Below are 24150 nucleotides of genomic sequence, written 5' to 3'. Positions count from 1 at the left end.
TAAATTGGGGTAGTAGGCAGAGACAAATTACCTTGCATGCCTGCTCTAAGGAATTCAAATTTTTCTTTTAGGCAGTAGCAAATTGTTAACATTTTTTAAGCAGTAAAATAATATGATTTGGACTTAGAGAAATCATTCTGGCAGAGGTGCAGAGAACGGATAAAATGGGAGTAGTTCAAGGTGAGGAGACCACTTAGGAAGTCTTTCATAACTAAATGAGAACTGATGGGGGTCTGAAATGAACTAAATCTGTGGCAACTAAACCAAGAGCAAGAATTTATAAAAGATTCTTTCAAAAAGAAATGGGTACAAATAACCCAAGTCATTAAAATTAGTACCCTGAGATGCTCTCATAAGATCCATCATCTGATCTTTATGTTGCTCTAGTTGTCTTCGAAGATCCTTCAATCCTTCAAGCCTTGTCAATGGAAGTGCATCATAAACATTTACTGAGAGAAAATGATTAATTTCCTAAAAGAGAAAATCAGCTAAAAATGTAACTTGCTTTTGACATGTATTGGTTGAGTCTGTAAAATAAAACTCAAAAAATTTTTAAAATTAGTGCCTTCTACAGATACTGATTCATAATACTGTTACTACCAAACAAGGTAGAAATAAATTACTTATTTCACTTCAAAACCTACAATGTTTTTTTTTTTTTCCTACAATGTTTTAAACATTTAAATTGCAATAGACTCTCTCATGATACAGTATTCAGAGTTTAAGATTGTTATAGCATACTCAGAGGGAAAAGCTTAAATTTCTATTTATTTAGTATTGCAACTCTAGTTTTATCTTAATATATTTAACCACATTTTCATACTGATTATAGTCAAATGTAGAGTATAATTTTAAAATTATAATAAGATTTATAAAGAAAAATCTATCTGAACATAGTTTTGAAGTTTATAAAGGTTAAAACAAGATTAAAACTTGAAAAACTCTTCAGAAAGTTACATATCTTTTCTAATTCAAACATTATATTGTCCGACAGAGGGTCAGATGGTAATTTTGAGATATTAATGAATCTTATGTGTATGAAAATCAAGCATATTTTATATCATATTTCTTCAATACTTAAATTCAGATCTTTTTCAAGAAATTTTGAATTTACACTTTTACTGCAATGCAAGAGTATGTATTAAGATTCAGTTTTTTATCTGCTAAGAGGACAGATTTCATGTTATGTTTTCTTTAATCACAATTTTTAAAAAAGACTGGTTTACTTTCAGAGCATTAGAGGTACAACCTCTCTAATACAAAATAGCAATATTATGGAATAATTATTACCTCCAAAAGTGAAAAGGGTCCTCTACTGTATTTGATTTTCTGCTGAGTAATACGCAAATCTCTAAAGACAACATGGTCAGGAAAAGGATCTAAAAGTTTAATCGTGATATAGAGATTTTCATTATCCTTGTTATCAATCACTAAGTATTTCAACAAGTCCAATACCTAAACATAATTAAAAAAGAAAAAATCATGAGGAAAAATGGATTAATTATATTTTAAAGTAAAACAAGCAAAGCCATTGTAATAAATGATAAAAACTCTACTTGTTCAGATAAAATCACTTCTAAGGCACCCAGCTACTACCGTTTCTGTGCTTTCAAATAATTCAACAAATATGTAAGGCCTTTATTACAGGATGGACACTGAGGTATACAGTTGTCAATACTACTGAAACATTTTATATAAGTAATACCTCACACACCATCATAGTGGAGTGAACTAAATCCTTAGTTTTGACTACCTCTACACTTCAGCATAAGTAAGAGATAGAAATCAGGTTATTTATTAGATCAAAATTACTAGGTGCTCTGTAATTAAATGATTACAAGGATTAATTCACTGAGAATGTTTTCCCCACCATTTTTCAAAGAATATTTCCACTAAAATTACTGATTACACCAAGTAAACATAAAACACTCAGCTCCTTCCAACAATACTTTATCAATGTATTTCAAATATCATTTTGAATATGATTTGGGAAATTACCTGTTCCTGAACCTCCATCTGATCATCCACAAGGGGTATAAGTGTACCAACAATAACATGGAGATGACTTTCTAAAGCATCCTTACAGTAAGTTACTGCTGTGTGGCAAACCCGGCTTAACAGGTCACAACAAAGGGAGAAGCTACGTAATGACACATCCATGAAATGAGAAGGCCTAACACAGGGGGAAAAAACAGTAAGTTCTAGGACACTACTTTGACATAAACTCATTCAAAAGTCACTTTTATTCAACAGCTCTAATTCTGATGTGGCTTGACATAAAAGTCACTTTCACATCTAAGTCCTTAGTAGTTTAAAACCCAAAAAGAGAAGTGACATCAGCAAAATGACACAGTAGGAAGCTCCAAGCTCCCCTGACAGAAACACTGAAAAACAAGCAAACTGTAAGAGCTTTGTTAGAATTCTGTAAAACAGTCAAAAGTTTACAGCAATCAAGCAATCGTTGACATCAAGAAAAAGGAAACTTAAAAACTAGGAAAGCTTTGTGGTGATTTTACTTGCCCTTGCCCCATGACGCCCCCAGCCTGGCAATAGTCATGAAAATTGCAGTCCCCATTTCCAATGTGGGATCCTGGTCCTTAGTTCTGAAGGGAGCAGAGCATATTTTATTCACAAATGATAGTGTATATCTGTTCTTAACCTGTCTGGGAGCTACCTGAAGGACTAATGTAAGGTGCTTGGCTCTTGTTTTTCCTAACTTGGGTCTCCTACAGGCTGGAAAAGCTGAGGGCACTGCTTGAAAACACTGCTTGTTAAGGCTAACCAACAACCCACAGCTGCCTGGGATAACAGACTGCCTAATGCCTAGGATGAAAAGCTAGAGAGAGAGTTTCCTTGTAAAGTTAGAACACTCACAATCACTCACATTGAGCTTCCCTGGTGGAGCAGTGGTTAAGAATCCGCCTGCCAATGCAGGGGACATGGGTTCGAGCCCTGGTCTGGGAAGATCCCATATGCCACGGAGCAACTAAGCCTGTGTGCCACAACTACTGAGCCTGCACTCTAGAGCCCACGAGCCACAATTACTGAGCCCACGTGCCACAACTACTGAAGCCCACGTACCTAGAGCCTGTGCTCCACAAGAGAAGGCACCCCAATGAGAAGCCCATGCACCGCAACGAAGAGTAGCCCCTGCTCGCCGCAACTAGAGAAAGCCCACATGCAGCAACGAAGACCCAACACAGCCAAAAATAAATTTAAAAAAAAATTTACTCACATTTTCAGAGAATTTATAAAGTCACACACCTGCCCAGGGTAAGGTGCTTGCTCAAAAACTACCTAAGAAGACCATAATCTTTCACTTTGGGCTTAACCTTAGGCTCAGTGCAAGCCGAGCTAAATGCTGAAGGAGAGTCTTAACACAGAGCCAATCTGCAAAGACTAGGAAAGCTTTCTCTCTCTCTTTGGCTCTTGGTATTCAAGGAAATCTCTGTCAAAACGCTACCTGAACGCAAGTTAAGCAACAGTCTTCAGTGACTACAATGGCAAGGAATACGCTCTCTAGAAAAACAGTTGAGTAAATTCATGAAACAAATGTACCACTACAGCCTTCAACAATTCAAAAAAAAAAAAGTCAAACCTTGGGGAAGGGGAAAATCTGATTTCCACAGGTAATATATCATAATAGTAAAATGTCCAGTTTCAACAAAAAAATCACAAGGCATTCAAAGAAATAGGAAAGTATGGACCCTTCAAAGGAATAAAATACATTGACTAAAACAGTTCCCAAGGAAGGTCAGACTGGAATTATTAGACAAAGACATTGTCAAACAACTGTCTTAAACATGCTAAAAGAGCTTAAAGACAAATGAAAATGAAGATACAGCATACCAAAACTAATGGGATTCAGCAAGGGCAGTGCTGAGAGGAAACTATGTTACAGTAAACAGCTACATTAAAAAAGAAGAAAGACTTGAAGAACACTACAAACACTTAAGAATTAACACCTCAAACTCTTCCAGAAAAGGGAACAGGAGGGAATACTTCCTAACTCATTTTATGAGGCCAGCATTTCTCTGATACAAAAGTATGATAAAGACACCACAGGAAAATTATAGTCTCTAATACTCTGATGAATATATATATACACACATATATATATATATATATATATATATATATATATATGCAAAACTCCTCAACAAAATACCAGCAAACTGAATCTAACAGTGCATTAAAAGGATACACATCAGGGCAGGAGTCAAGATGGCGGTGTGGGAAGACGCGGAGTTAGTGTCTCCCAACAACTAGGGTGCCTGCTGGCTGCTGCTGGGGGACTCTGAACCCCAAGGAGACAAGAGGAACCCCAGAGTGAACCGGCAGAACATAGGGGGACCGAGGTGGGGAGAAGCGGAGGCGAGACAAGATCGGCGCCCCTGAGGCTGGGGAGATCAGGAGAGGCAGGTGGGAGGGACTCTCTGGGAAGAGCAAGCGAGGAGCATAGGGCAACTGCCTGGCCCACTCGGGCCGGGGGGCCTGCTGAGCTCCCAAGCTGGTTTCCCCCCTCCAAAGCCCAACCAGGCCACGTGCGTCCTGGAGGCATAGGAGGGAGGCCAGGGAGATCAGGAGTGGCAGGTGGGAGGGGCCCTTGGGGAGGAGAGGGAGAGGAGTGGTGGGCAATGGCCTCACTCGGGCACTGGGAGGCTCCTGAGCTCCCAGGCCAGTCCCCTGCCCTACAAGGCCCCCCTTCACACCCCTGCCTGGCTGCATTGGTCCTGCGGGCATAGGAGGGACGCCGGGGAGATCAGGAGACAGAGGCGGTAGGGGCCCTCCCAGACCCCAGACCAGAGGAGCAGGAGAGGAGAGGAGGGTGTTTGACCCGCCCACTCAAGCCCAGGAAGCCTGCTGGGCTCCCAGATAATCCCCTGCCGTCTGAGACAAGGGGTGGGGGGCACACCTGGGGCCCTTCAGTTCCTTGAGCCTAAGCCCCACCCCCCACAGCCCCCAAGGCTTTTTCCAGTGCTGTGGGTCCTGAGCATTGGCCCTGCCCACCACCCAAACCTCCCCCTTGCTTAGGGCCCACTCTCCACAGCCAATGCCTTCCCCCTCCTGCCCTCCACCTTTTTTTTTTTTTTTCTGCCATACGCGGGCCTCTCACTGTTGTGGCCTCTCCCGTTGCGGAGCAACAGGCTCCAGACGCGCAGGCTCAGCGGCCATGGCTCACGGGCAGAGCCGCTCAGCGGCATGTGGGATCTTCCCGGACTGGGGCATGAACCTGTGTCCCCTGCATTGGCAGGCGGACTCTCAACCACTGCACCACCAGGGAAGCCCCACCTTTTTTTTTTTTCTCCTTTTCCCTCCTCCTCTTTTTTACTATGGTGGTACTGATGTACCTTCTGGTGGTTGATTCATCTATATTTTTATTTTTACATTCTTTCTAACATATCTGTTAGTTTCCTAGTATAATTTTATTTTTTACTTTGTTATTGCTCTTTCTTTTTTCTTCCTGCCACCCCACGGGGCTTGTGGGATCTTGACTGGCGAGCCCGGGGTTGGGTGGAAGCTCCTGTGGTGGGGTTCCAAGTCTGAAACACTGGACTAACAGAGAACCTCAGACCCCAGGGAATATTCATTGGAGTGAGGTCTCACAGAGCTCCTCATCTCAGCACCAAGACCCAGCTCTACCCAATAGCCTACAAACTCAAGTGTTACAAGCCTCAGGCCAAACAACCAGTAAACCAGGAACACAGTCCTACTCATAAAAAAAAAAAAAATTAGATGGCAAAAAAATACGTCACAGATGAAGGAACAAAGTAAAAACCTACAAGACCAAATAAATGAAGAGGAAATAGGCAGTCTACCTGAAAAAGAATTCAGAGTAATGATAGCAAAGATGATCCAGAATCTCGGAAACAGAATGGAAGCACAGAATGAGAAAATACAAGAAATGTTTAACAAAGATCTAGAAGAACTAAAGAACAAACAAACAGAGATGAACAACACAATAACTAAAATGAAAAATATACTAGAAGGAATCAGTAGCAGAATAACAGAGGCAGAAGAACGAATAAGTGAGCTGGAAGACAAAATGGTGGAAATAACTGCCAAGGAGCAGAATAAAGAAAAAGGAATGAAAAGAATTGAAGACAATCTCAAAGACCTCTGGGATAACAATAAACACACCAACATTAGAATTATAAGGGTCCCAGAAAAGAAAAGAAAAAAAAAGGGTCTGAGAAAATATTTGAAGAGATCATAGTTGAAAACTTCCATAACATGGGAAAGTAAAGTCACGCAAGTCCAGGAAGCACAGAGAGTCCCATGCAGGATAACCCTTAGGAAAAACACACCAACACATATATTAATCAAACTAACAAAAATTAAATTCAAAGAAAAAATATTAAAAGCAGCGAGGGAAAAACAAAAAATAACATACCATAAGATTATCAGCTGATTTTTCAGCAGAAACTCTGCAGGCCAGAAGGGAGTGGCAGGATGTAATTAAAGTGATGAAAGAGAAAAACCTACAACCAAGATTACTCTACCCAGCAAGGACCTCATTCAGATTCAATGGAGAAGACAAAAGCTTTTCAGACAAGCAAAAGCTAAGAGAATTCAGCATCACCAAACCAGCTTTACAACAAATGCTAAAGAAACTTCTCTAAGCAGGAAACACAAGAGAAGAAAAAGACCCACAAAAACAAACCCAAAACAATTAAGAAAATGGTAATAGGAACATACATATCGATAATAACCTTGAATGTAAATGGATTAAAGGCCCCAACCAAAAGACACAGACTGGCTGAATGGATATAAAAACCAGACCCATATATACGCTGTCTACAAGAGACCCACTTCAGACCTAGGGACCATACAGACTAAGAGTGAAGGGATGGAAAAAGATATTCCATGCAAATGGAAATCAAAAGAAAGCTGGAGTAGCAATACTCGGATCACATAAAATAAGACTTTAAAATAAAGACTGTTACAAGAGATAAGGAGGGACACTACATAATTATTAAAGGATAAATCCAAGAAGAAGATATAGCAATTATAAACATTTATGCACTCAACATAGGAACACCTCTATACATAAGGCAAATGCTAACAACCATGAAAGGAAAAATTGACAGTAACACAATAATAGTAGGGGACTTTAACACCCCACTTACGCCAATGGACACATCATCCAAACAGAAAATAAATACGGAAACAAAAGCTTTAAATGACACAACATACCAGACAGATCTACTTTATATTTACAGAATATTCCATCCAAAAGTGGCAGAATACACTTTCTTCTCAAGTGTACATGGAACATCCTCCAGGACATCACATCTTGGGTCACAAGTCAAGCCTCGGAAAATTTAAGAAAACTGAAATCGTAACAGGCATCTTTTCTAACCACAACACTATGAAACTGGAAATCAATTACAGGAAAAAAGATGTAAAAAACAAAATACATGAAGGTTAAAAAGTACACTACTAAATAACCAAGAGATCACTGAAGAAATCAAAGAAATAAATACACAGAAACAAACGACAATGAAAACACGACGACCCAAAACCTATGGGACGCAGCAAGAGCAGTTCTAAGAGGGAAGTTTATAGCAATTCAATCTCACCTCAAGAAACAAGAAAAATCTCAAATAAACTATCTAACCCTACACTTAAAACAACTAGAGAAAGAAGAACAAAGAAAACCCAAAGTCAGTAGAAGGAAAGAAATCATAAAGATCAGAGCAGAAACAAATGAAATGGAAACGAAAGAAACAACAGCAAAGATCAATAAAACTAAAAGCTGGTTCTTTGAGAAGATAAACAAAATTGATAAACCCTTAGCCAGACTCATCAGGAGAAAAAGGGAGAGGACACAAATCAATAAAATTAGAAGTGAAAAGGAGAAATCACAACTGACACTGCAGAAATACAAAGGATTATAAGAGACTACTACCAACAACTGTATGCCAATAAAATGGACAACCATGAAGAAATGGACAAAATCTTGGAAAGGTACAATTTGCCAAGACTGAACGAGAAAGAATTAGAAAATATAAACAGACCTGTCATGAGTAATGAAATTGAAACCATACTTTAAAATCTTCCAACAAACAAAAGTCCAGGACCATATGGCTTCAGAGGCAAATTCTATCAAACATTTAGAGAAGAGCTAACACCAATACTTCTCAAACTCTTCCAAAAAATTGCACAGGGAGAAACACTCCCAAACTCATTCTACGAAGCCACCATCACCCTGATACCAAAACCAGACAAAGATATCACAAAAAAAGAAAATTATAGACCAATACCATTGATGAACGTAGATGCAAAAATCCTGAACAAAATACTAGCAAACACAATCCAACAGCACATTAAAAGGATCATACACTATGATCAAGCGGGATTTATCCCAGGGATACAAGGATTCTTCTATATACACAAATCAATCAATGTGATACACTACATTAACAAATTAAGGAATAAAAGCCACGCGATTATCTCAATAGATGCAGAAAAAGCTTTTGACAAAATTCAACGCCCATTTATGATAAAAACTCTCCACAAAATGGGCATAGAGGGAACCAACCTCAACATAATAAAGGCTAAATATGGCAAACCTACAGCAAGCATCATACTCAATGTTGAAAAACTGAAAGCATTTCCACTAGGATCAGGAAGAAGACAAGGATGTCCACTCTCACCACTCTTATTCAACATAGTTTTGGAAGTCCTAGCCACAGCAATCAGAGAAGAAAAAGAAATAAAAGGAATACAAATTGGAAAAGAAGAAGTAAAACTGTCACTATTTGCCGATGACACGATACTATACATAGAAAATCTTAAAGATGCCACCAGAAAACTACTAGGACTAATCAATGAATTTGGTAAGGTTGCACGATACAAAATTAATGCACAGAAATCTCTGGCATTCCTATACACTAACAACGAAAAATCAGAAAGAGAAATTAAGGAAACGCTCTCATTTACCACTGCAACAAAAAGAATAAAATACCTAGGAATAAACCTGCCTGAAGAGGCGAAAGACTTGTACTCAGAAAACTATAAAACACTGATGAAAGAAATCAAAGACGACATAAACAGATGGAGAAATATACCATGTTCTTGGACTGGAAGAATCAACATTGTGAAAATGACTACACTACCCAAAGCAATCTACAGATTCAACACAATCCCTATCAAACTATCAACAGCATTTTTCACAGAATTAGAACAAAAAATCTTACAATTCGTATGGAAACAGAAAGGACCCCGAATAGCCAAAGCAATCTTGAGAAAGAAAAACGGAGTTGGAGGAATCAGGCTCCCCGACTTCAAACTATACCACAAAACTACAGTAATTAAGACAGTATGGTATTGGCACAAAAACAGAAATATAGATCAATGGTACATGATAGAATGCCCAGAGATAAAGCCACGCACATATGGGCACCTAATTTATGACAAAGGAGGCAAGAACATACAATGGAGAAAAGACAGCCTCTTCAATAAGTGGTGCTGGGAAAACTGGACAGCTACATGTAAAAGAATGAAATTAGAACACTGCCTAACACCATACACAAAAATAAACTCCAAATGGATTAAAGACTTAAATGTAAGACCAGACACTATAAAACTCTTAGAGGAAAACATAGGAAAAACACTCTTTGACATAAACCACAGCAACATCTTTTTTGACCCACCTCCTAGAGTAACAGAAATAAAAACAAAAATAAACAAATGGGACTGAATTAAACTTGAAATGAAACAACAGGCAAAGGATTATACTCCAAAATATACAAACAGCTCATGGAGCTCAATATCAAAAAAAAAAAACAATCCAGTTAAAAAATGGACAGAAGACCTAAATAGACATTTCACCAAGGAACACATACAGAGGGCCAAGAGGCACATGAAAAGATGCTCAACATCACTAATTATTAGAGAAATGCAAATCAAAACCACAATGAGGTATCACCTCACGCTGGTCAGAATGGGCATTATCAAAAAAGCTAGAAACAATAAATGCTGGAAAGGGTGTGGTGAAAAGGGAACCCTCCTGAACAGTTGGTGGGAATGTAAATTGATACAACCACTATGGAAAACAGTATGGAGGTTCCTTAAAAAACTAAAAATAGAACTACCATATGACCCAGCAATCCCACTACTGGGCATATACCCTGAGAAAACCATAATTCAAAATGAGACATGCACCACAATGTTCACTGCAGCACTATTTAGTAGCCACCAATAGCCAGGACATGGAACCTAAATGTCCATCGACAGATGAATGGAAAAGAAGATGTGGCACATATATACAATGTATACAAACTCAGCCATAAAAAGAAACGAAATTGAGTTATTTGCAGTGAGGTGGATGGACCTAGAGTCTGTCATACAGAGTGAAGTAAGTCAGAAAGAGAAAAACAAATACTATATACTAACGCACATATATGGAATCTAAAGAACAACAAAAAAATGGTACTCATGACCTAGTTGCAGAGCAGGAATAAAGAGGTAGACATAGAAAATCGACTTGAGGACATGGGGTGGGAGGACGAAGCTGGGGCGAAGTGAGAGTAGCATTGACATATATACACTACCAAATGTAAAATAGTTGGCTGGTGGGAAGCAGCAGCATAGTACAGGGAGATCAGCTCAGTGCTTTGCGATGACCTAGAAGGGTGGGATAGAGAGGATGGGAAGGAGGCTCAAGAGGGATGGGATATGGGGGGACATGTGTATGCATATGGCTGATTCGCTTTGTTGTGCAACAGAAACTAACATGAGGGCTTCCCTGGTGACGCAGTGGTTGAGAATCCGCTTGCTAATGCAAGGGACATGGGTTGGAGCCCTGGTCCAGGAAGATCTCACATGCCATGGAGCAACTAAGTTCATGTGCCGGAACTACTGGGCCTGCACTCTGGAGCCCGCAAGCCACAACTACTGAAGCCTGCGTGCCTAGAGCCACAGGCTCCGCAACAATAGAAGCCACCACAATGAGAAGCCTGCGCACCGCAACAAAGAGTAGCCCCTGCTCGCCACAACTAGAGAAAAGCCCACATGCAGTAACAAAGTAATTTGTTTAAAGTAATTTATATAAAAAAAGAAACTAACACGGTATTGTGAAGCAATTATACTCCAATAAAGACCTATTAAAAAAAAAAAGGATATATATCATGAGCAAGTGGGATTTATCCCAGGAATGTAAGAGTGGATCAGTATAGGAAAGTCAATCCATGTAATATACCACATTGATAGAATGAAAGAATACAACACATGACCATCTCAACAAATAGAAAAGGCATTTGACAAAATCTAACATCCTTTCATGAGAAAAACACTCAGAAAAACATCAGAATAGAGCGAAACTTTCTCAACAAAATAATGGTAACCTATGAAAACCCAAAGCTAACAACATAATGTTGAAAAACTGAAAGCTTTCCCACTAAGATCAGGAATAAGACAAGGATGCCCACTTTCACCACTGATACACAACATTGTACTGAACTTCCAGCCAGCGCAATTAAAAAAGAAAAATAAAGGGCATCCAAATCAGAAAGGAAGAAGTAAAACTAAATCCAGATGACATGATTCTATATATATAGAAACTCCCAAAAGAATCCACAATAAATCTACTAGAAGTAACAAACAAATTTAGCAAAGTTACAAGTCACAAAATCAACGTACAAAATTATTTGTTTCTATACAATAGCAGTTGACAATCTAAAATGGAAATTGATTAAAAAACTCCATTTACAGGGCTTCCCTGGTGGCACAGTGGTTGAGAGTCCGCCTGCCGATGCAGGGGACATGGGTTTGTGCCCTGGTCCGGGAAGATCCCACATGCTGCGGAGCGGCTGGGCCCGTGAGCCATGGCCGCTGAGCCTGCGCGTCCAGAGCCTGTGCTCTGCAATGGGAGAGGCCATGACAGTGAGAGGCCCATATACCGCAAAAAACCAACCAAACAAACAAAAAAAACTCCATTTACAAGAGCATCTAAAAGAATTAAATACCTGGGAATAAATCTAACCAAGGATGTGAAAGGCCTGTGCACTGAAAACTATATAGCATGGATGAAAGAGATTAAATAAGTTCAACTAAATGGAAAGACATCCTGTGTTCATGGATTGGAAGGCAAATTGTTGAGATGTTAATACTATCTAAATAGTCACATATTCAATGCAATCTCCCTCTAAATTCCAACAGACTTTTTTGCATAAACTCACATGGAATTGCAAGGGACTGCAAACAACCAAAACAATCTTGAAAAAGAAGAACAACACTAGACGACTCACACTTCCTGATTTCAAAAGTTACTATAAAGCTGTAGTAATCAACACAGCATGGTATGGCACAAGTAAAGACCAATGGAATAGAATTGAGAATTCAGAAATAAACCCATACACCAATGGCTAACTGATTTCTGGCAAGGATGCCAAGTCCCTTCAAAGGAGAAAGAACATTCTCTTTAACAACACGCTGGAACAATTAGATTTCTACATGCAAAAGAATGACATTGAACCCCTAACTCACACCACATATAAAAATTAAAATGAATAAACAACCTAAATATAAGAGCTAAAAGCATAAAACTCTTAGAATAAACTCTAAGGATAAATCTTTGTGACCTTAGATTTGACAATGAATTCTTACATATAATACCAAAACCACGTGAAACAAAAAAAAACCAAACAAGATAAATCAGACTTTATCAAAATTAAAAAGATCTGCGCATCAAAAGACATTATCAGGAAAGTGAAAATTTTATAGGATGGGAGAAACTACTTTCAAATCATATATGAATTCAATATCCAGAATATATTTGCAAATCATATATTAAGAGTTCAACACCAAGAATATATAAAGAACTCCTACGGCTCAACAAAAAGACAATCTAATTTTAAAAAATGGGCAAAGGACTTAAACAGACATTTCTCCAAAACAGATATACAAATGGTCACTAAGCTCATGAAAAGACGTTCAATATCATTAGTCCGTAGGAAAATGTAAAATCAAAACCCCAGTGAGATGCCACTTCATACCCATGAAACAACCCAAGTGTTCATCAGCAGATGAATGGATAAACAAAATGTGGTACATATATCCAATGGAATATTACTTAGTGATAAAAAAGTATGATGCTGGATGAACCCTGAAGACATGCTAAGTGAAACAAGCCAGACAGAAAAGGAAAAATAAGTTATGATTCTACTTATATGAAATATCTGTAACAGGCAAATTCATAGAGACAGGAAGTATATTAGAGGTTATCAGGGGCTTACAGGGAAGTGGTAATGTGGAATTATTGCTTAATGGGTACAGAGGTTCTATTTGAGGTAATGAAAAAGTTTTGGAAACAGTGGCGATGGAAACACGAAACTGTGAACATAATTAATATCACTGAATTGGACACTTAAAAAAATGGTTAAAAATGATAAATTTTATGTTATATATTTTACCAAAATAATAAAACCTAAAAAAAAATTAGTGCTGGAAAAAGACTGAATGACTATAAAAACATGTGACTTAAATTAAAATAAAAATTATAAAATATTTTTTAAAAGCCAAAAAAGAAAAATATGAGAAAACAAAATGGAAATAGGTACCTTCATGTGCTTTGAAGGACTTAAATTTATTTGATGGCTATGTTATCTACTAATAAGAAAACAAATAATAGAAACATCATTAAAGTCAATGGAAAGGAATAGAGATGCTAAAAAGAACATACATCCCAAAATCTATAGTAACTGTGATGTTGTGATTTATAATAAGAAATATATATTTGGTCCCCATTTCTGGCACAGAGTTCCTAAAACTCTTGGAATTTCCTGTGACAAGAACAATAAAGGAGTCTTTTTTTATGTTAATGAGTAAATTTGGGGAAGCACCTAAGAATGGGGGCTGGTTGCCAGGAGAACCAACCCTGTGATTAGAGGGTTGGAACTTTCGGTCCCACCTCTCTGACCTCCAAGAAGGGCATAGGGAGATGGAAGCTGATTCAATCACCAATGACTGTGATGATTTCATCAGTCATGCCTATTTAATGAGGCTTCCATTAACACCCAAAATGATGGGGTTTAGGGAGCTTCTGGGTTGGTGAACACTTGCCGGTATGGAGAGAGTGAAATGCCTGGAGAGGGCATGGGAGCTCCATGCCCCTTCCCCATACCTTGCCCTATGCATCTCTTCCATCTGGCTATTCCTGAGTTATTTCTTTTTGTAATAAACCGGCAATCTAGTGAGTAAACAGGTTTCTTGAGTTCTGTGAGCCACTCTAGCAAATTAATCAAACCTAAGAAAGGGGTCACTGAAATCTGTAGCCACTGATAACCTGGGCTTTCAAATGGTGTCTGATGAGGTTGGAAAGGACAATCTTGCAGAACTTGAGCTCTTAACCTGTGGGATCTAACACTATCTACAGCTAGGTATCCGCTGATGTCTGGATAATTCCCTGGATGTGTACAGGGAACCCCTCTTTGCCCCCTACCACACACACTGTAAGTGGTGACCAGAACTGCTATGGTAATATATGCATTTATGGCCATCTAAAATTAGAATATTTAAAATGTTGAAGACCCTTAATACTTAAAGATTTCTAGAGTTGGAGAAGTAGTGATGCACTTTGTAAAATATAATAGGTAGATATAATATATATTAAAAAGGCAAAATTCAGAAAACAATACTCTGGCTTCTACCTTGTAGAAGTATATAAATTTTCAATTAAGATAAAAGGGTAGAAAAACTACTTATATATTGGTCTAAATATATTATTTACCTTTGGTTGATATAGTGAATCAAAGTATAAATAACGTCTCGAAGAACAAAGGCCCAAGCTCCTCCTAAGCCACTCTTTATATCGTCCATTAATAAACTAACAAACAGGTGATATATTTTAAGAATTCTATGTTTTTTATAAACATTATTTGTCTCAACTGCTTGCTCACATATGGCCAGAAGAATTTTCTGATAGGAATCCTAGAAAATAAAGATACATTTAGTAAAAACTTGCCTAATCACATATACTCAGCCCATAATACATACATTTTTTATTCAAAATACAGAATTCTAAATTATAGAATTTTGTTTTGGGTTTTGATATCAAATGCAAAATATTACATTAAGAAAATTACTATCTTAAACCTAAAAAACTACTGTCAATTTACTTAGTTTTCAGAGAGTAAACAATAATAGTATATCCTTAAAATATACATTATATATATGTATATATTCCCTGAGCCAACATGACTAAAATGTCATGAAATTCAGCCCTCGTATGTGACATATTTCAATTAATACTGACAAGTAAAATACCAAGATATAAACTTGTAAATGAGTGTTTTTCTTAATTTATTCAGATAAATTTTCCATTTGTTTACTTTTTTTTCTCTTTAAGATATACAGATTTTCTAACTGAAAAAGAAGGAATTCTCCCTTCAGTTATTATACTAGTAATGTATACTTACAGGGCTTTTGGAAAGAATTTCTAAAATGCTTTTAAGCTTGGTTTTGTGGCAATTGCTGATATAGGCAAATGTTGCTTTAATCACATGTGATGGAAAATGAGGTGGATTAGGAGCAGGATCCAAATCCCTAAGAGTTACAGAAAAAAATACAGTCATTTTCAGAAAAAAATTATCAAGAAAAAACATTTTCTTAATAGACAAGTGAAAATCCAAAAAGAAAATTTAGATTACAGTAACCCCAAATTTTGAAATTATTTTCTACTGAAAACTAGACTTTTAATGAAATCACAAATGACATATCACAGACTATATACATCAATCAGAATACCTAAATACTTGAACTTTCTAGGACTTAGTCAATTTTAAATAATTTGCTTAAAAAATCTTTTATAAAGTTAATGGAATTCCACAAATGAGACTTAATACCAATTCACTTCAGTTATGAATTAAAGCTCTATGCTAGTACTATAAACACAATAATATCTTAAGACACAGCAATCAAATACTACATCAAATGAAATTACATATGTAAAAGTATTTTAGTAGATATTATTACTATTGTATACGCTTAGCATTGTAGAGCATATAAAAGAAGTTAAGGGCATTTTCAAGTAGCTTACAATCAAGCTGAGAAAATAATTTTAACATTCATATACAACCAAGTGGGTTTCACATCCAAATGAAATTATAGTACAGTAAGATTCCCCTAGCAAAGGAGCATGATAAAGCAAAGGTGATACAGAAAGCCGAGTCATAGATAAGAAGAGAACAAAGAATAATGTCATGAAGAAGAAAATTTCATGAGACAGGAGATGGCAGAATGCTCAAATATTACAAAAAGATTGAGGAGAAAAAGGTCACTGAATTTGAGAATAAGGTGGTCAATTAAAAGATCAATTACTGTGGAGAGGCTACAGTAGAGCAGATACTTCAATTCAAAGGTAATTATTTTTAAAGAAACAGAATTTAAAAGCAGAGTACATGCCTAACAACTGAAATGGACATTTGAATGTGTTAACCAATAAACTTCTCAAGGTTCTGAAATTGCAGCTAATTCTCTAAGTTAAAAATACCCATACCCTGAAAAGTCACAGGGGTCAGTGCTTTGGCTGGCACCAGAAGTTGCTGGTTCATGTAACGTCATTAATAACTCCACCACAATCTCTGGTAAATTACTAATGAATAAATGATCAATCTGCAAGGATACAAAATTAAAATATATTTAAGTTTTCGTGTCTGTGATCTTTAAGACAGCTTAAGGGGCTCATGTTACTGCCTCATTCCCAAAATTATTCAAAGTGACCAAAGATCTAAGATCTGCAAGACATACAGCTAACTCCACTTTTTTCTGTTATGCAGCCAACCTACAGACTGAAAGGAAAATAGGGAAATCATACCAAACAAGACTCTCTTAATCCAACTCTTTCGTTTAATTTTAAAGAATCATTTTAAGATATGGGGATATATGTATATGTAGAGCTGATTCACTTTGTTATAAAGCAGAAACTAACACACCATCGTAAAGCAATTATACTCCAATAAAGATGTTTAAAAAATAAAATAAAATGAACCATTTTAATGAGTAAGGCTTCAGGTCTAGCCTAAAATTCTTCAACCTAATCATTTGCCTGCCAACCAAATTCCCCACTGAGCTATACTGCTCATCAATCTACATTTTACTCTTATTTGAGAACACTACCTCACTTAGAGAACTTTACTAGTAAGAATTCTCGGTGACTGGCAATAATCATCCCTTTGTTCCCTGCATAACTTTTCCCCAGATTTCTACTTGGTTGATATCCCAAATTCTGCTACCCACATGCCCTGTCATCAATAGTAGGCTAAATCCTCCTGGACAGGAACAGACCCTTCATCATCCACTTCCTGCCACAGGTAGCCTCACAAAAGGCATTAAGTTCTCTAAATATAAAGAATGGGTGTACTACATTACACCTCAGCCGAATGAATGAGAACTGTGAAGTCTTAAAGGTGGATTTGTTAGCTCTCCAAATAAGGAATTACAGTGCTTTAAACCAAAAGGCAAATGGCTGATTTATTATCTCTACTATCTTTACCTCTTCCACACAGAGGTTTGGAAACACTTCCTAATATAACAAAAATATTCTGGAATGTGACACTAAAGAAATCTAACGATACTAGCCTTTCCCTGGGCTTACACATTAGTTGTCATGTCATCATTTCCAAGGTTTAAGCCCTTTTAAAAATCCAGCCCCGAGGCTTCCCTGGTGGCTCCGTGGTTCAGAATCCACCTGCCAATGCAGGGGACATGGGTTCGAGCACTAGTCTGGGAAGATCCCACATGCCGCAGAGCAACTAAGCCCGTGTGCCACAACTACTGAGGCTGCGCTCTAGAGCCCGCAAGCCACAACTACTGAACCCGCCCGACACAACTATTGAAGCCTGCGCATCTAGAGCCCATGCTCCGCAACAAGAGAAGCCACCACAATGAGAAGCCCATGCACCACAACGAAGAGTAGCCCCCACTCACCACAGCAAGAGAAAGCCTGCGTGCAGCAATGAAGACCCAATGCAGTCAAAAATAAATTAATTAATTAAATAATTTAAAAAAAATCTACCCCCATTTTCAGTATATCTGGAATAAGTAAGGACAAACTGGCCAAATCTGATTAATATCAGAGGAAAAATTAGTGAGTTTCCACGCACACAGATGACAGCTGACTTCATTAATTTCATGATTCTCTAAGCCAGATCTGTAATGTTTACCTAAGGTACATATAAATTATTCAGATATCTAGGTATAGCTAAACAATCTTATAACTGTAAATATTCTAAGCATTCAACAACGGACAGTTTTAGAAGACTCAAAGACTGATAATAGTGGTACCAACACTTATCCACAGAAAAAAGAATCTTGATTGTTTCAGAGAAACTGCATATTAGAGAAAGAAAAAATTAACTTATAATGACGACGCTAAATGAAATTGAGACTAATAAAAATTAGATTTATGTCTTTAACCAAGAAGCTAAGAAATTATTTTTAATTTTTACCTCTCTTCATGCTTGAGACTGGTGTTTTAATCAGGGTTTAATGTAATCACGCTTCCCTTCTAGACTTATTCTGACTCAAAACTGCTCTTTTGGTTTGAACACATAAAGAAGAATAGTAAGAGTAGGCTTGCTCAGAAGTCTAAGCTGGGAGATTGAGTAAAAGGGCCTAGAGGCAGAGTGTCTTTCGTAACGTCCATACCCCCTGGCATGCCAACATTCTGTTCCAACTGCCTTTTGGGCAAGGAGTACCTCTACTCACCATCTGCCTCCAGATTACAGACTTAAAACCAGTTCTGACTGGGAATGGCCCACCTAAGCAACTGAGAGTCTTGCTGTTCCACTTCTTGGTTCAACACAGATAACTGGGCAACAAAAAAAGAGTCTCTTGAAGTTTATCCAATTGTAATACTAATGTTGACCAAGCTTGGTTAGTCATCCCTTACTCACATTAAAAAAAAAATTGGAGTGACCAATCCTCTTTTACCTTAAAAAGTTTCCATATGTATTTTAATATAAGTTGCCTCAAATAATTTTATATATATATAAATTACTACAAAACAAACAGAAGGGCTTCCCTAGTAGTGCAGTGGTTGAGAATCCGCCTGCCAATGCCGGGGACACGGGTTCGAGCCCTGGTCTGGGAGGATCCCACATGCCGCGGAGCAACTAGGCCCGTGAGCCACAACTACTGAGCCTGCGCGTCTGGAGCTTGGGCTCCGCAATGAGAGGCTGTAACAGTGAGAGGCCCGCGCACCACGATGAAGAGTGGCCCCCGCTTGCCGCAACTAGAGAAAGCCCATGCACAGATAAGAAGAGCCAACACAACCAAAAATAAAAATAAACAGAAATTGTTAGTTCCTTTTTAACTTTACTCCATCTTTCATCAAATAATGAGTACTCAATATATACTAGATAGTTGGGATACAACTGCAAAAAAGAAGAAAGAAAAAAATCCTACCTTCACAGTACTTATAGTGGAGAAGATTGATAAAAACCAATGAACATAATTCATAAGTAAGTTACATCATATGTTAGAAGGTAGTAAATGTCATGGGAAAAAACAGGATATGGTAACTTGGGATTGTACTTTTCCATGAAAAGTGAAGGGCTTAATGAGATTAAAGAGGAAGTGAAAAAGATTTTCTATACCTTGTTCAGTATTGTTTGAATTTAACAACCAGCTTGCATTAATGTATTACTGCCAATTAAAACAAAATTTTAAAAGAAAAAGTGATAAAATTATTCTAAACTTTTAAAAAAATTTCTGATTAAAAACATTTCATTTCAAAGCTAATCAAAAGGAGAGAACATTGTACAACAATAACAAAAAATTAATGGACTGCCTATGTTAGATAGTGATTATCACATAGTATTAAATTTAATTGCATAAATGATGAATAAATAGCCTTAAAGCTTTAAAGTTACACCTCAGATCAATTAGGGGATAAAACGTACAGCAGATGTTGAAGTCATACCTGTTTTCCTAATAAGTTTTCATCTTTAAGCATATCATAGACTTTGGTAGCAATCTTTCTTTGCTGTGCCATCCCACTGTCTCCTGTATCCTCATAAGCGAAGTATGGAAGAATATTTACAATAATCTTTGGAAAGCAGTCTGTCAAAAGACTTTTCCAATCCTTTTGAATCTGATTAGCAATGGACTTTACCTCATCAAAATGACTTCTAATCACCAGATGTGGAATCAAAACTTTATAACAAGACCTAAAAATATAAAAATAACAATGTATATTAAAGTATATACATTTTTAATATACATTAAAATATAATGTTTCAAAGTAAAATTTTATAATATAGTCCTTAAAATAATAAACTGGTTTTGGGAATTCCCTGGCAGTCCAGTGGTTAGGACTCCATGTTTCCACCATGGATTTGATCCCTGGTCAGGGAATTAAGATCCCTCAAGCTGTGTGGCACAGCCAAAAAAAAATAAAAATAAAAATAAAAAAATAAAACGGTTTAATAAGCATTAGAGCATCACTGTATCTAGATCATTAAGCACCCTTACTCTAATTTTATAAATGGAGAAGTGAAGTGAATTCTAAATAGTCACACTAAAAAAAAGAGATCACCCTAATAGTGTGATCAAAAACAAGTGAAAATTGAATTTATTTATTCCGCATAATCAATTTATGCAAAATTATTGTAAAGTGAAAGCAATTAATAAATTCGAAGAATAAATGTAAATATTATTATTGCCAAAATGAACGAACAGTAAGGACCACTAAACAATTACGAATTGCCTTCCCATCATCCTGATACCTAAACATTATTATTTAGTTGTTTCAAATCTCTCCATTTTCAAAATTTGCTTCTCCAGACTTGGAGTTAGCAAAATAAATACTTGTACATTAAACTTTAAATCAAACAGAAATAATGACTAAATGGCCCACAGTTAAACAACAAATAAGAAAAATAAGGCTGAAATAATCAGCCACTAATAATTTACCTTTGATTTTTCATAGGGAAGATTATTAAATATTAAAGCTGAAAGAGACCTTAATGATCTCTATATGTAACTCCCTTACTTTAAAGATTAAGAAACCGGGCTTCCCTGGTGGTGCAGTGGTTGAGAGTCCGCCTGCCGATGCAGGGGACACAGGTTCGTGCCCCGGTCCGGGCAGATCCCACAAGCCACGGAGCGGCTGGGCCCGTGAGCCATGGCCGCTGAGCCTGCGCGTCCGGAGCCTGTGCTCCGCAACGGGAGAGGCCACAACAGTGAGAGGCCCGTGTACCGCAAAAAAAAAAAAGAAAAAGATTAAGAAATCAAGTCCCAGAGGGTGTTCATGTGGCTTGCCTGAAGTCATGTAGCTGGCTACTGACACAGCTAGGACCAGATCCTAAGTCCACTTCAATACATTTCCATTAAAAAACGCTGCGACACTCACATTATGATTAATACCTAATTTTAAATTAAATATATTTCACATGTGACAGATGTAAACCTACCTGTAGAAATCTTCAATGTTTGTGTAGTTTAATAAAGTAAAAGGAAAAGAAGATAAGCTGTATTCAGTATCTTGAAGATTTAGCCATTGCAGTACCAGATAATCCAAATGAGAAGCCATGAAGTCTTCTAAATGTCTATATCCAAAAGTTTCAGAAACTTTCTGTAAAACCTATACAAATCAAAAAAGAAGTCAATGTTTTAAGAAAATAATGAAATAATAAATCATTTAAATCCTTAATATTTATTTACAGTATGACTTTAAGTATTCATTTAACTTTTCTATTCCTTGATTCACTCATCTATGAAATGGAGATAATAAAGAACCCACTTCAGCAAAATTCAACAAGAAAAATGTATTTAATGTAATTACTCGGTGCCTGGTACACAGCAAACCCTCAATAAATGTTAAATGAATAAAAACAGAAAAATGTTTCAATTTTCAAGATTTGATTATATTTCATTATAAAGTAAAACAATTCTTCTCAGTCCTAAACCCAAATGAGAAAAATCCAAACACTATATTCCACGTACAATAATAATTAGGTAGTGTAACTGTATAATTTTTTTTTAAAGTAACCTCTTACTTTAATACTGAAAGGTAAAAGTTTAACTATCTAGACTGATTACTTATAGGTTGGCCTATTGTAAAGCTCCACTGGAAACCATGCTAGTTATATCAAGCCATGATCTATCACTGGTTCATCATGTAAAAATCTAGGATGTAAAGGCTTGGAACCTCCCAAACCATTAATGCTGAGGTGTTGGAACAGGGGCAGGAGTAAGCATTCTACAACACTGTGTTGGACCCTGGTCTTCCTAATCATGCAACTTAAAAGCTTTATAGCTCTAAAATTTGACTCCTGGCCCCGCTAGATCCCAATGTCCTGCTCCAGAATCCGCTAGGCAAAACACGTACTACTCCTTTTTTCTCCGCTTCCCCCAATAAATACTATTCCAGAGGGCCTGGTCTGCATATGATAGGTCACTTACTCTCGTTAGTTCAATAACTGCCTTGTAAAATGCTCTTAAACTTAATGTAAAAAATGACACTGTATACAAATAAATACACTATTTTAAAAGTTACTGCTTTCTAATATTCCAAATCTAAAAAATAAAACTGCCTCTAAGTCTTTAATAAATGCCACATTAAAAATCTAGCTTTAACCTTAATTGTTTAAAAGTTACCCAAGGAAGATTATAATAAAAAATATTAATCCACAGTTACCTTTTTAATGAGGTGAGGCTCTAATCCATTCTCTTTCACAGACTTGCATAGGGCGAATAAAGCCTGTTTTTCACATACAGGGCTACAGTATAACACCACAGCTATCATCATCAGTAAAATGGCCTTTCTATTACAAAGCTCATCCAAAATTTCAGAGTTTTCAGCTCTGTGGGACTTCGGAATAATTTTAAAAACAATATGCAATGTTAATATTTAAATATTCCAAATAAACCAACCAGACTAAAACCAGAGTACACCACGACAACATCTAAGCAGCCCGTGAACAGTTTTAAATCCTATAGTGATGGAGCTAAGAAGAGATATTATCAGAAAGGACCACAGTTTCTACAGAGGGAAAGACTGCTTTTGATAAGATCTTATAGAAAGAATTGCCAAACATTTCAATGGGTATAAAGCACTTTAAAGAAAAAAAAAGAGAAAGAAAGAAATTGCAGGAAAGTGAGAGACTAAAAGCTCTTCAACTACCAAGTATTACCTCCTAAGATGTTTACCATTATAACTTAATATATAGCTCTTTATTCTTTAAAAATATTATCATATATATTACTAAAAAGACCAATAAATTCATGCAACTAGATAGAATGATATATGCTTCTAGTTTAACAACCAATCATTTTTCCAACAGACATGTACATTTTTTGACTTGCTATACTTGGTAGAAGTTTCTCTTCACATTTGGAAAAAACTGCCAGTCACTGATCCTATTGCTATTTTTGGTACAAAAAAAAGGAAGGACCTAATTCCTTTACTAAATGGCAATCACTGACATGTTTGAAAATAGCTATGAGGTTCCCACTAAGCCAACTCCTTTACCTATTCCTTATAAAAGACAGATCTACAGACTCTCTAATATTCAGACTCTCTAACATTCTAGCAATAGTTAAAAATTCAGTTTTACTGGGAACTAAACCCAACATGCTATCAAGAGGGAGGAGATATGGGGATATATGTATATGTAAAGCTGATTCACTTTGTTATGCAGAAACTAACACACCATTGTAAAGCAATTATACTCCAATAAAGATGTTAAAAAAAATGAATACAAGATTCAAGTTCTTTCTATAAACTTGTTCATTACAGTCTGCTTCTATTAATGACATCTAAGACAGAATTTGCTTTTTTTTGATAACAATGTTGATTCATATTATGCTCTCAAGATGTAAAACTTCTTAGATCTTTCTCCAAATTAACTGCTGTCAGGTCAGTATTCTCCCTTTTTGCACATGACAGGCTGATTTTAAAATATATAATATGTTATTTCTAGTAAATTTTAAATGAGTATTATTTACACTCATTTTTCCAATCTATTGAAACCTTTTTCTAAATTCACATTCTTTCATGCAACTTTCCTTTTCAGTTTGGTGCTGTTACAGAATATATAGTCATTTGACTAACTGCTTCACACACTTTTAATAAACAAATCAAGGCATAGATAAATGAATAAATTCTACCACTAAGACAATTTTTGCCATTTTAAGAAAAAT

At 36.7% G+C, this 24150-nt stretch overlaps 1 protein-coding gene across 1 annotated transcript in view; it reads right to left on the bottom strand.

Annotated features, from left to right (window-relative positions):
- The window catches only part of ATM (ATM serine/threonine kinase), a 140216-nt gene that overhangs the window by 68569 nt on the left and 47497 nt on the right, over window positions 1-24150 (bottom strand). The window contains exons 24-32 of the mRNA XM_030836236.3: window positions 22646-22819; window positions 21420-21589; window positions 19928-20174; window positions 16502-16617; window positions 15423-15549; window positions 14735-14934; window positions 1999-2173; window positions 1291-1455; window positions 339-471 (exon numbers count right to left, since the gene is read on the bottom strand). Of these exons, the coding sequence (XP_030692096.1) occupies window positions 339-471; window positions 1291-1455; window positions 1999-2173; window positions 14735-14934; window positions 15423-15549; window positions 16502-16617; window positions 19928-20174; window positions 21420-21589; window positions 22646-22819 (1507 nt within the window). The remainder of the gene's footprint in view (window positions 1-338; window positions 472-1290; window positions 1456-1998; window positions 2174-14734; window positions 14935-15422; window positions 15550-16501; window positions 16618-19927; window positions 20175-21419; window positions 21590-22645; window positions 22820-24150) is intronic.

Source organism: Globicephala melas, chromosome 8 (genome assembly GCF_963455315.2).
Source record: "Globicephala melas chromosome 8, mGloMel1.2, whole genome shotgun sequence".
In the NCBI taxonomy this organism is placed as follows: Eukaryota; Metazoa; Chordata; class Mammalia; order Artiodactyla; family Delphinidae; genus Globicephala; species Globicephala melas.
Note: the sequence above shows the minus strand (reverse complement) of the source record. Positions and strands in the feature narration are given on the sequence as shown.